The sequence below is a fragment of the Stegastes partitus genome, unplaced genomic scaffold (genome assembly GCF_000690725.1).
Source record: "Stegastes partitus isolate 25-593 unplaced genomic scaffold, Stegastes_partitus-1.0.2 Scaffold21, whole genome shotgun sequence".
Classification (NCBI taxonomy): Eukaryota; Metazoa; Chordata; class Actinopteri; family Pomacentridae; genus Stegastes; species Stegastes partitus.
In genome coordinates this window covers 1,432,472-1,446,764 of record NW_007577752.1, presented here as the reverse complement: position 1 = coordinate 1,446,764, position 14,293 = coordinate 1,432,472, and the positions used below count along the sequence as shown (strand labels likewise).

At 40.3% G+C, this 14,293-nt stretch overlaps 1 protein-coding gene across 1 annotated transcript in view; it reads right to left on the bottom strand.

Annotated features, from left to right (window-relative positions):
* The window catches only part of ap3b2 (adaptor related protein complex 3 subunit beta 2), a 56,093-nt gene that overhangs the window by 28,002 nt on the left and 13,798 nt on the right, over positions 1–14,293 (bottom strand). The window contains exons 2-8 of the mRNA XM_008294527.1: positions 6,914–6,989; positions 6,328–6,402; positions 5,885–5,980; positions 3,208–3,368; positions 2,718–2,784; positions 2,209–2,391; positions 153–350 (exon numbers count right to left, since the gene is read on the bottom strand). Coding sequence (XP_008292749.1) covers positions 153–350; positions 2,209–2,391; positions 2,718–2,784; positions 3,208–3,368; positions 5,885–5,980; positions 6,328–6,402; positions 6,914–6,989 — 856 coding nt within the window. The remainder of the gene's footprint in view (positions 1–152; positions 351–2,208; positions 2,392–2,717; positions 2,785–3,207; positions 3,369–5,884; positions 5,981–6,327; positions 6,403–6,913; positions 6,990–14,293) is intronic.

The window sequence follows — 14,293 nt, the reverse complement described above, 5'->3', positions numbered from 1 at the left end:
GAAGGCTGTGCATACGAAGACCTCATCAACATAAAACAATGTTGGAGAGGAAACTAATGCCATCTCCACCATGGCAACTGACTCAAGATGAGGGTTAATGGGCTGTGCTGTGCTCCACTAATGTCAGGAGTGTGTAAATGTAGTGGCCTCACAGCTGCGTTGCGGCTCTGCAGGAGCGGCTTAGTGTTCCTCAGCAGCAGCCGGTGGTCTGGATCCATCACATACGGCTTCCTCTTGGCCAAGGCAGCAGCCTCGGCTTTCTTCTCCTTCTCCTCGTCGTCTTCATCCTCATCTTCATCTGAGCCGTAGAAGGTCTTATCCCCGCCACCTCCCTCCTCCAGCAGGGATTCCTGCAAAGGGAAGGATGATTAAAGTTTGGGCATCGCTGTGCACCTACCGATGAAGGCTTCCAATGAGGACAGCCAACCAGCACACAGTTCCATTCATACAACAGTATACATACATGCACAGACATGGCACAGGATTTCTGAAATTTGAAACTTCCCACTGTGTTAGCACACCACTAATGGAAAGCATTGACAAATTAAAGCTCCCCCAAAGTCCGGCAGCGCCTACTTCAACTACGACTTTTTTAAAGATGAATAATCCATCCATTATCTATACATCACTTAATCCTCACTAGGAGGGCTGGAGACTATCCCAGCTGACTCAGGGTGAAGGCAGGGGACACCCTGGACAGGTCGCAAGTCTTTCACAGGGCTACACTTAGAGACAGACAACCAAGCACACTCACATTTACACCTACGGACAATTTAGAATCACCAATTAATGTCAACACGTTTTTGGACTGTGGGAGGAAGCCAGAGAGAACCCACGCTGCACAGGGAGAACATGCAAACTCCATGCAGAAAGATCCCGGGCGTCCTAACCAGGACACGAACCAGGGATCTTCTTGCTGCGAGGCGACAGTGCTAACCACTGCTCCACCTTGTAGCCCAAGATGAATAACAAGGGTGTGAATGACCGAGAATTTCCTTGCTCGGCCTCCCAACGTTTGCACAACTGTCATGCTTGTAGGGCACACATGGTTGCAAATTTTAGGCTGCAGACGTGGGCACATGACAAAATTTGCATTATGTGGACATCCTTCCAGACACATGGATGCAGAAAGCATTAATTGGCCTAAAATAGTTTTTCTGCAGTCAAACTATCCAAGATAGACTATTCACTGCATGGAAAGTCATTACTCAGTGCCTAAATAATCACAGCAAGTCACCAGACTGTGAAAAGCAGCTACACTGTGTATGAGAATCATTATCTTAAGGCTTCCTCCTGTTACACAAACACAACGTCCAAAATCATTATACCAGTTTGTCACCACATGCATAGAGAATTACTGCAGTAACAATGTTGTGAGTAATGGCTCCATTTGTTAGTTTAGAGTTTAAAAAAAAAAAAAACTCAACAGGTGGGCCCGAAAAACTGATAAATGTACTGAAATAAGTTGGCTACAGTGAGAGGGAAATAATGACAGGCTTATTGTAACACTGCACAGCCACGCAGAAGTGGAGGACTATAATTAATCCAAGAAAATGAAAGTTGTATTATTGCAAAACATGCACCTATACACTTCTGTTGCACGCTAATCTCCTAGTATGCAATTTATATGCAAATGAGTCGTTGATGACAAGACATGACGAGTACAGCTACTCCTGGGTTTGTTAGTTCATGTGAACTGCTGCGACATGTGGCTATGAATCAGTGAATCACTACTTAGTGTTTATTTAATCAGATTCTTTGACACATGCAAGTGTAAGCAGTGTTGGTACGTGTAGTAAATATTTCAGATTCAGAACTTTACTGTCTCTCACAAAGCAATATAAATCAGCCTGTAGTGTAAATTAATTTAAAAAAAAAGAAAAAAAAAGAACACAGTATGTGTTACCATGACAAGTTATATTATCGTTGCAATCATTGTGGAGATTACAAAATGATAACATAACAAAAATCAAAAAAAAGAAAACTCTGATAGTCATTTATCTGACTAAATCACCAAAAAATTTCGAGTTCCGGCTTCTCATAAGAAATTTTAATAAGGCTTGGAGAAACTAGATGAACATTTTCTATTATTTTCTGTCATTTTATAGATCACATTACTGCAGAAGAATGTCAGAATAATCACTGATGGAAATGATTGTTCGTTAATAGCCTCCTTGCTTAGTCATTTTGTGTGTGTCTGTTACTCACATTGATGTTTGGGTTGAGGAACTGGGTTCTGGCATAGCGGGTCAACATGTTAATGATGACGACCTGACCCCACTCCTCCACATCGATGAGGAGATTACACAGCTTCCTGTAGTTCTTGTGGATCAGGTCGATACGCTCTGGACACACCTCCTCAAAGGCCATAACGACACTCCCTGCCACCAACTGCAACACATTTTCAGTCACACCACAGGAGGTGATGTTAGGATAATGTTCCTAAATATCAAACACGCTTCATGCAGTCTACAATTAAGTCTGCCTTAAAAACTGCTTATGCAAAAACTGCAAGGTGAAGAGGGAGGCTGGTTAAACAAATGATAAGCCTTGAAACAAGTGAGGCATTGAATGCAATCTGGTGCTGTGCACAGCAGCTGGTCCTGATATTTTGTGCACTGTGTGGTTTTCAAAATTGTATTTGCATTTGCTTAGGGAGAAAAAAAAGCTGCTGGAGAAAATATTGAACCAAGTATGCGAACAGAGGAAAAACCCACCGTGGTTTTGTCAGCAAGGAGTTTCTCTATGACTTCAATCAGCTGGTCTTTTTGTTCAGGATCCAAACTGAGAGGAGAGAAGAATAAATCACTCAAATGCACGACATAAGAAATGTTGGAGAAACTGTTAAAAAAAAAATATCACACTCAAGAGTTTAAAACAAATGGATTTTACTGGCAGAGCAGAAATATGTTTCTGAGGGATCTACCTTTCACTGCTATGATTTCACAGTGGCACTGAATCACACCAACATTCAATCTAGACCTAGCAGTTCTTAGACTGGGGATCAGAGCCATAAAATGAATTATGAAATGTTAAAAACTAAAATTTAGTCCAAAATGTATTAATGCATCTTTTAAACATTGCTATAATAACCAATAACCACCTTTCCTTAAGTACTCAAATAAAACAATGAGTAAGTCCACAAGAGCTGGTTGGAATAAATGTGTTTTTGAGGCATACTAGCTATTAATGTATGTAGAGTTGTACCTGTACAGTTTAGGGATTGCATGAGCAGCTGTTTTCCTGACATACGGAGACATATCTGAAGCAGCTTCTTTGATGGCAAGCATCATTATGGGCACGATGATTGTAACTCGTATGCTGGAGAGGACTCGCAGGGCGCTGGCTCTGATCAGCTGGTTCGGATCCTGCAGAAGTACAGAGCAAAACTTTCAGATAAATATGTATCAAAGATTCTGGGATGCTATGTTCCTGCAAAACAGAGATCAAACAGGACTACAAGTCTACACTCATGCTAGCAGCTAGATTCAAACACAGATTTGTTTAAACACTGGAGGGGGAAGCATTAGGTGGGGGGTCTAGCACTCATTGCATGCATCCTAATGAATGTTTATGCATCAATTTATGGTGGAAATGTCTTTATGTAAAGGAAAACACAAAATTCAGGGGTTCATTTATATGACATTGGAATGTGATGTAGTACGGCTCTCAAACAATCATTTTCTGTTCTCATGTAAAGCAGGTGTTATTATTTAATAGTATTCCTGCTGAATATACACACATAGATATAGGCATGACTTACTCTTTGATCCTCTTCTATGTTTTTCATTTGTAGAAGTAGCCTCTTAAAATGTGCATGTTGACATCAAAGATAATTTATTTTATTAAAAATTAATTCTGAGATTAAAAACCTCTGGGACTTTAATACCTCAGAAACTAAAACATATCGCATATATCTGTGTTTGGTATGCGGAAGAAAAAGGGCCCCTCCCTGGGGCATCTATGAGTAAATGTTATGGCTGTCCTTTGCTTCTTTCATGTTTTTACTGAGGTGGTCAAATGTACATGGTCTAAATATTAAGAGGGTATCCTCTGCACCTCAGCCAGCAGCTCTGTGAGGCTTCTGTGAGCCAAATGTTAAAATCAGCATGCTGATTTTAATTCTCACTGTGACAACACCACCAGGACATATCATTGTTACCATTGTCACTTCACAATTTAGCATGCTAACGTTTGCTTTTTAGCAAGGACGTCCAGTTGCATGCACCACCTTCCCTGACTTCACCCAATGGTGGTGCTACTTAAAAAGTCAAGAGATCAGTGATATTTACAGTCTGTTGTTCCAAGACTATTTTTGTAACAATTCAGTCAATAGGTATTTCAATCAAAAAAAAAGAAAGAAAGTTTTTTTAAGTTATTTTTTTTGGCCTTTTTTGCCTTTATTTGAAAGTACAGTGAAGAGAGAAACAGGAAAGCGGGGAGAAGAACCTGCTGCAAAGTGTCATGAGCCAGACTCGAACTCACTACCACTGCGTTGGGGACTTTAGCCCCTGTACATGGGATGCCGGCTCAACCAGGTGAGCTATTGCAGCACCCCTCAATCAAAAATTATAAAGATGAATCATCTGGAAGCATTAGGGTTTGTGAAAAATAAGCAATGCATTAAGTAGATGTAGAAAATTTTCAGTAAATATAACACATAACAGGGCTGGCTTCATTAATCCATTAAAGTGACGGTATTCTGACTCTCAGACATTGGTCACTTTTAATATCTGAGGAAGAGCATTTTGCTCGTAACGTCACGCCAATGAATTGTATAAGGGAGCCTGTTTTTGGTGTGCGGATCGTTCTTCTCTTCTTTTCTCATTTTTGACATTTTGTGATCCAGCACCCAACCCAGTGGGCCTTGGGGATGTACTTGCCTTTCCTTCTTTACACTTTTAATGTTGCTCACAGCTTCATTCAGAGAAACCCACCACAGTGCCAGAGAGAGCTGCGCCTTAATTGTCATTCACTCGAGCTAAGTCATTGCACCAAGTGATATAAAATACATAAAAATGCAAAAACAAACAAAAGACTAATTGTCAACCAATAAAAGCTTATCAAAGATTCCAAAAAGCCTAATCTATTCATGATTTCACAAACACGAAGAATTCTGTTCATGTGTGATAATAACCTAACTCCTACTAAGAACAGCGTGACCTGCTGCTGGATCCTGATTGATCTTGCCTGCATGCCGGGATAATTTATAATTAGAACTAATTAATGAAGTTGCTGCTGTTGTTCCTTGCATAAATGCACACAACTGTCTTGTTTTAGAGATGCTCATATGCTGCTGTCTGATGCTGCAGGTGTCTAATGAACTCAGAGTGAAAACTCTCCTTGTGTATTTTTGGGTGAATGTTGGTGCTGAAATGTGAAAAATCACTTCAATCACTTCAGAAAACTCCAAGGACCATCGCTTGTGTGCACCCATCGGGTAATGTGATGGTACAGTTCAGACTTGGGCTGTGTTAAAAGTGATATGGGAATGTCTGGCCTAAGTAGGATAGCCAGTGCAACTTTGCAACAGAAAAGTTTGCTCATTTAGACATAAAGTTGACATGTGCAGTTGCTGTTAGATTCCCAGAAAGCAGTGCATGTCTGAAAGAGGCTTAACTGAACGCTTTGACACACTGGTGGTGCTAGAAGAAAGTCATGAGAATTTCTTTCTCCACCTAATAGTTTCCAAGATATTACACTAAAAACCGTGCATGTCAACCACATGATTGCACTAAAGGAAAGTTAGAGGAGCCATTGAGATTCATCTTCTGCAGATCATGAATTTCAAAACTGTTCTTGGAGGTATTTCCATCATGGCCACATCCAAGTCCCAAACCCGTAATCTTAATAAACGTCTGAAGCATTGTGTAAGCCGCTGTACCTTCAAGCCTCTCTGGAACGTGGAAATGGAGAGCAGAGCGAGATCCTGCTGCTCCTCGGCATAACGCACCAAGTAAACATAGACCAGCTTCTTCACCTGGAGGGAGGAGCAGCAAGAGGGAAAGAGGCTCATAAAAATCTAAATTATGTAGATTAGTTCAATTATTTTCTCTAAGATAAATCTGAAGTGAAGAGATAAAGCACAGTGATAAAATCCTCAAAAAGAGGAGAGGAAAATTGCAATTTTGTTCAGGAGAGATAAAAATAAAACCCCATGGGGATTTAAAGAAAAAAAAAAAGTGATAGGATATTGTAATGCATAAATTACAAGCATGGAAAATAAAAAATAAATTAAAGAAGCTTTAATACAAAAAGCACAACTTCACTACATAAAACAACACAAGTGAAAGAAATATGAAACATGAAACTGGATTCATTACAAACCTCTATGTTTTTACAGGCCACATTTTTCACCACAGCAGGGAAGAGATCTGATGCATTTTTACCTCGGGCGATCATCTGCAGAGAAAACACATACCCGAAAGCACTATGAAGATTTCACAAGGTGACATTTTTCAAGAGTTTCAGTCATTTGCAAGAGCAGTGCAACATTTTTTTTTTTTTATATTTCTATTTTATTTTAGTCACTTTTCATGCTTTTCCTTCCCTTTCGTCTTTTCTGTCCTGCAGGGATGATGAATGAAAAGCTGGCTGAGGAGCTTCAGAAGGAGGAATCTGACACGGATAATGAATAATTAACAGCTGAATGTACGGTTTGCATCTTTTACCATATTAACTATCGCTGCCTTTGTCTTACAGATTAGGAATATTAAGTCTCTTACATGACAGGATTTTAGCTATAGCACAGTTAGTTAGATTGTGCCATTATATTCAGACTATTAAAATTATTTGCGATTAGTACACTCTTTGGGCCTTTTCTGAAAGTCAGAGTGAATTTGTCTTTCAGTCACAGCGTGCATTCGTACCTGCTGATCAGCAAAATCCCAAAGTAAACATTATTCATACTCACAGCCACAATGCGCTTCATTGCCTCCAGCTTCAGGGAGTCTTTGTTGCTGTCCAGCATCTCTTTCAAGTCGTCGTGTCTGTGGGAAGAAAACATTGAAAATTAGCTCAATGCTCGGCTTTGTTTATTTTTAGCAGGGCAGGAAAACTGCGAAAGACACCGACTACCGAAGGTCTCTAAGAAGACATTAAGACCTGCTTTGCAATTTCCACTCAACACTGCAAATTTATCCAAGTCTGCAAGTGTGACCCAGAAATTATTCTCTTTGAAGTGGGAAATCTGGCTCCCAAAATGTGGAAACCTTTGAAATTGCAGCGCATAAAAGCTGAATAATTGGAAAGTGACATAATCCCTAAAACATGTTGACTTCTCACAGACAGATCGCAGATATTTTAGTACAAACAATGGAAGCAGTGTCGCTTGATTAGAAATGTTTCGCTCCAAAAGGCCCAGTACAACTCCACAATAGTCTATTAGCATTACACAAGCTTGTTCCCTTAATACTTAGGTAAGATCACAACTCACAATTATGGAATGCTCCAGAAATTTTAGTGTTCAAACAGTTCAGTCTCTTGAACAGTCATTTAAGTCTGTGATAACGGTCTGCTACATGTCCATCCTGTGTGCACTGAAAAAACATCCGGTGTTTGTACACAGCCCTGATTCTGCAAATGGGAAACAAACGAAACAGCTCAGACCAAACCACACAACACATCCAGCAGCAGGGGTGTTAGTGCTCAGGCAGACTACATGTACAGGACAGCCTGTGAATTCCTGCGTGTTCTGGAGGACAGGGTGAAATAAGAAGATTTTAAAACACTGCTTGCTCCTATTTTTTGAAGGGGATTTTTGTGCAGCAGCAGCAGCTTACAGAAGAGACTTAGTAGGCCTGTTTCCACAACGTCAACTGTGAGGCCGGATTCAGCGTCATCCAACTTTGCTTCTTTGCTCACCAACACAGACTCCCATCCTCCACTGGGTTCCTGCAGCAGGTCACCACAGACGCTGGCTCTGACTCCACCAGGACAGGATGGCATCGGCTCTACGTTGCTCCTGGCTGGTAAAAACACGACTAAATTTTTTGTTCTTGCTAGATTTCACTCTGTTGTGTTGTAATTGCTGTGTTTATGTGCTTATACGTTGTCCAATAAATGAAATTATATATCATAATGTTTGCTTTGCTTCATCTGAGAAAAAGACTTACACTTCTGCACCAGGTTAGGATCATTTTTCTTTTGGTGCACTTGCTCAGGTGTTAGCGTTATTGTCATTTCAATCTATGAATCTGCGGGGCTTCTGAAGAACAGGCCTTTTTTTTAGCTGTTGTGTTTTGACATCAACAAACATTCTCAGAAATGGTTTATTCCTCCCTAAATCAGCAACTAGCTTTATAACTGATCAGCAGCATCCTATAAGAAATGAAGCCAAGTTAGAAGTGCCAATCACTGCAGTTCTTTAAATGTCCACTTGAGGCTGACTCCAAAACCAAGTCAATCCCCATAAAGTCTGATGATAAAATGTCCAATTTTATTGCAGAAACAAACATGTTCACAGCGTGGTACAAAAACAGCTGTGGTCTCTGTAGCTAATTTTCCAGGTAATGACAACCTTTCAGGAGGTGATTTTTATAGAACTCATCAATGTAAATTCTACAAAAGCTTAAAATTTTGCATAATTAAAGCCACGTCCACTTTAAATGACAGGTGAGTACCATCACAGGACAGTTGATCCGAGACACTTGGGCCCAGCTCCACTGAAGATCCACCTCTTCGCTCATTTTTGGATTAACCAGGAGTTAGGGGAAGTGAGGCACCGCCGATATCATGACGGCCAGAGCCACCACACTGACATTCAGGACTGCTCCTCAGGAAAACACGGGTGACGTCATCAAGGGTTCATCCATCCATCTTAATATACAGACAACTCTCTACTTGCAGCTCATCTAATATGAGCATTTGCTTTTTGGGGGTTTAATACGTGGTACAAACACACATGGTATGGGCATTTTTGTGTGTGTCTGACATCTAAAAAAACAACAACAACAAAAAAAAAACAATTACTTTGCTAATCACCATGATAATTATCAAATTAACCGAATAATGTAAGATTCACCTGCGGAGATGAAGGACAGAGTGATCCATTACAAGCACTGATTCCCAGCCTCTGAGAAAATTCTGAAAAAAAGAGCTGTATTGTGTATATGCTTCTATAATTCTGAATACATTTAGATGTAAAACCACTTACTTTGGGGTGATCCTGCTCTCACAAGGCTATACAATGTAAACATGATTAAAAATATATATATATTCCCATGTTTTTCAACTTCTGCTCAATTGGAAGCAAGCAAAGTTCTTGTACATCTGTGGGTTTCTTGTTTATTTGCTTTCAAAGCGACAAAATTGATCGTCTTCAGTCATGCTACTAGTAGCTCTCTTAGGCTGTACTCAGACTAATTTAAATGTTGACCCGCTGGAATTGATTTACTCGCTCAATGTGGCTAAAAAGGTTTTTCTACAAAGCATTTCTTGAAATGAGACATCAGAAAAGTATTACAATAGTTTCTCCCTAATGAACATGCTTTTCAACATGCAGTAATCAAACGTCTATGCTGTGGCTGTTTTCTCAGCTGTCCGTCCTATCTGCATACATGCTGCCTTGTTCTCTGGCCTTGTTAATCCATCATCTCGTCTGTGACAAGGCAACGGACCTGTCATCTCACACATGAGAAGCAAGATCCTTGTCTGAGTGGATCTGGGCTGACATTTCCACCCTGCTGCAATGCAAACACACATAAACAACACTGACAGCTTCTACCAAACCTGCCAGGAGGAGCCTGCAAACAACAGCTACATGGAGCCAGCAGATCGTCGCAGACGGGATCACTGCTGCAGCTGCCAAGATAAGGACACCGGGCTTATTGAATGGTGAAAGACTGATCAATGACGTTTTCAAACAGCCTAAATATCTGTTTTGTTGCCTCTCAAGTAACACAGGACAATAAGACTGCACATGTTTCCAGTTCATGAAAATACAGCTGTTAACCTTCAGTAGCTTTTAATGCAATAATACATTTAAGACATAACTGACTGAATATAGTTTCAATAGAGACAGTGAACATGGACAAACGTCACTGTAAATGTGACACTGTTAGGCAAGTGGCTAAGTTTGAGCTGCTGCTCCTCATTCAAAGTGTTGAAATATTCATAATAATAACAACAAAATGACACAATGAAAACAAGAGCAAGCAATCCAAACATAAAACTTAGAATCAGACTAAGTCCATCTCCTACTGAACTGTTTCCATGTGGGACCGTGGTGTTAATTAAAGACTGAGAGCAACAGATCTCTGTTGCTTTGCTGTCAGAGTCTTTATGCCTGATCGATAGAATGACGTGGCACCGCTTCAAGCATACAAGCAAACCTACTTCAAAACAGAGCGAATCTCCCAACAGACAGAAAAGATTTTCCGATGGGACACAGTGCCATCGTCTCGCTGTCATTCGGAGGTGTGGGAATGAAGGGTGGGGTTTGGCTGGCAGTGGGTGGGGTGATTCAGTGGCTGCAGATCTGCACATTTCCCCCCCAACTAGTTTCCAAGGCAACAAAGGATGCAATAAAATGAAGTTAAGTGATTTCCTGCCTTCCAGCGGAGGCTTTGTTGCATCTGACAATGTTTCCACGAGGGACTGAAGGTCTGCGCTGAACAAACTCAGTGAACTACTTCCAGGACCTCGAGTCTCTAGTGAACAGAGGACTGAAGCTCTGATTTATGCCGCTCATACTGCTGTTTAACAGGACTGAGATGACAGGTGGAGGTTATGCGTTTTCTTTTTTTTTTTAGTACTGCTTGTTTCTCTTTTCATTAGAAATATAACAGAAAAAATAGAAAAACAGTAAAAGTGATGGACTTCTGGGGTAGATATTACTATTATATGGCACTATGTAAATTTTGGCAAATATTTATGCCAGTACTTTGTAAAACACTTAAATTGTCACTGAATGTGGTACATAAACTATTTTAATGAGCTCACAAAAGTTATTATTGTATGTCCTTTTCTGATGTGCCGCACCCTATGAGAAATACATATAAGGCAGTGATTTAATGAATTTATTTGATATTTATAGGCAGGCTTTGAGAGTTATACATGCATTTATCATGCACTCTGTAAAAGTCATGGCCGCCATCAGAATAAATCTGAATCACCTTCTAAATAAATGTATGTTCTTGAAAAAGAACTTTTACGAAGGGCAGAATTCTTACATAGAAAAAAAGATTTCCGATTACGACAACCTCCTGTAGCGCTATATAACCTTGGAGAAGGTATGCACTCTCTGGTGGGTATGGTGTATTCAAATGTACTCTGCTTAGACAACAATGTGAGCACTTGAACAATCACAAGAAGAATATGAAAATGATTTGCACACCTTGCTGCGATTTACACATTATCCTCCGACACATGCACCTCCCGACACCCCACATGACTCAAAGCAGCACTACAAATTACTTCCCAAACTATGTGATCCAGCTTGCAGTCAGAACTTCTACATCACTCAGCTGTAGGAGTGGGAGGATGCAGGGGTATACGGTATATTTCATCTGTTTAGGTCATATGACAGCAGTGAATGGAAGCCTTGCAGTCTGTGAGGAGGTGGCCTCTGCAGAACAGTCAATTTATCACGACTCTGCCCGAGCTGAAAGCATGTGTGTGTGTGTGAGTGTGTGTGAGTGTGTGTGTGAGCATTTGTGTGCCTGTGTGCTAAGAAAAGGCGTCGCTTTCGTCTCCATCAAGCATCAAAGTGTTAATAATTGCATTGCATCACCAATAATCTAGTTCACTTCTTTCACGCATTTCAAAACCTAAATTCATCAAAGACTGTCAAATTAAAACTCGACAGTAAGGCTTATTTTTGGAATGCGAGCAATGGGCTGACGCTGGTTTCTTGGTTACAAATATGTGGCTGTTTCCCAAAACAAATTAAAAAATGTACTATATAGTTTGCCCAAAGATCTAAAGGCCCAGACATGAGGATGAGTAACCCTAATGCTGATTTCTGGCAGAAAATGAAGGTCCTACTGGTTCATTTCTCGCCGTGAAATCGTGATGATGGGTCACAGCCTCTGGCCATGACTGCAGAAATGTGAACATTTCCATTAACATAGTTTGTTTTGTACAGTGTGAGCCTCCTTCATCCCCTGCCTTCGATGTCAGCCAGTGGTGATGTATTTATATTTCAGAGTTATGGAGATGATATCAGAACAAGACTAAGCATCTACAGTCATGCAAGCGGCTCTGTGAAGCTGTACTTTAAGTAAAGGGTGAAGATAAATGCTGATATGCTCACAGTGAGTATGCTAACATGCTAATACTAAGGCATGTACAGTGTTTACCATGTTCACAGTTTTGTTTTATATCTTAGCATGCTAACACTTGCTAATTTGAATTAAAGTCAGTGTCAAGGAAATTCAAAGTTTTATTTCTAGACTGTCTAGTTAGACTCCTGAACTGTTTTTCAGTATTTTTTGTTGTTTATATTTTTCTTGGAAGGACAGAAATCGTGGCTCGATGACACACTGGAGTCATACTTTGCATGATCTCTCCCTCTAACACTAAAACACTATGAAAATTATGCATTTGCATCAGTGGTTTTTTCACAACTTACCAGTCACTGCACCATACATTCAGCTCGCTAGGCCTTTGTCCAGAAAACACATCTTCCCTTGATGTTAGAATCTACACAACAACTCGGCCTCCTTATTTAAATTTCCTCAGAATAATGAGAAGAAGAAGGTGTGGACTGATTTTGTGAAGCCAAACACTAATAATTTGCTGCTGGTGAATAGGGCCAATCTCCGCCCAAGTGCTTTCAGCGTTCCAGAGAAGAGAACACTGCTTATTTTTTCACAACATTTAACCTAATTTGATATAGTTAGTGATTTTTTTTAGCAGGGTGGCTAACAGCAGCTTTCTGTGGTGTGATAAACACAGAACATATTTTTTTCAGTGCTTCACACTGACTTTAAAAAGCAGAGGCACGGTGCAGATTTTAGTTTTGACCTGATGTTGGCACTGGATGAAAAGTTAAGGACACATCAAAGTTATTATATTTCATTCTGTGGGGGGTATGATGGGTGCAGCAAATGTCCACTCAAATTCTCAAATGCCAACCTCATGGTGGCACTAAATGGAAAAACCAGTGATCAAAGTCATCAGGATTCATTGTCTGGGAAACATGAACATCTGTCTGAAATTTTGTGCAGATCTTTCCAATTGTTGTTGAGCTATTTCACTAAAAACTACAAATTATCACTGTCCTCAGAGCCATGCTGTCAGTCTGACTACAAATGTAAATAATCAGTGGAAGGCATCACATTTTCAGTTTTTTTGACTAATGTGTTTTTTGGCCAAAACTTTTTTTTCCTGGACTCACAGCTGAGACTTCCATAATCTATACAAGAAATAAATAAATGTAAATGAGCTGAATTCCCTTCGGTGTCAGCCAAATGTGTGAACAACACTGAGGCTTTTTCATTGACGGAAGCAACAGATATATCTAAAGATTTATCACTATTCTAAATTATGATTAATAATATAGCTGCCGAAAAGTAGCTGCTGCCTGCTTCAGCACCACGGAGGGTGAAGCTTTGTTTTCTGTGTTAGTTTACTGCAGTTAATATAAAAACCAGTGTAAAAGTGAGTAAAGTCTATAATATTGCACTGCCATGCTTTGGTGGTGATGGCAAGATCAGAATGCAAGTGAGTTTCAAAAGATTTTTTGGGGGGAGAAGGCATTTTTTCTGCCTTTATTTTATAGTGGTAGAACGGAGAAACTACAAATGTGAGAAAAGACAGTGGGGGAATGACATGCAGTAAATAGTCCCCAGCTGGGAATCCTGAGACTGGTTGCTCAGGGCATGTGGTAGGCACCCTAAACACTGGGGTATCAGCTCACCCCACAGCTATCTTTATTATATAAGTGATTAATCACTGCCATACAGGAATCGTACATTAATAAAAGCCTAATGTTTATTATTATGATGAAAATACAGAAAAATCAGAAATGCACGGCACAATATATGTCAGTATTTTAGAGATTGCCCAAAATTTCTAAAATCATGTTTCCAGGGAGGCTGCAAGATGGCAAAGTTGGTCAACACTGTTGCCTCGCAGCTAGAAGGTCGCTGGTTCACGTCCTAGCGGGGACACTGGAGGCATCTGGGTGGAGTTTGCATGTTCTCCCCGTGCAGCGTGGATTGTCTCCGGGTTCTCCGGCTTCCTCCCACACAGTCCAAAAACATGTTGAGGTTAATTGGTGATTCTAAATTGTCCGTAGGTGTGAATGTGAGTGTGCTTGGTTGTCTGTCTCTAAGTGTAGCCCTGTGAT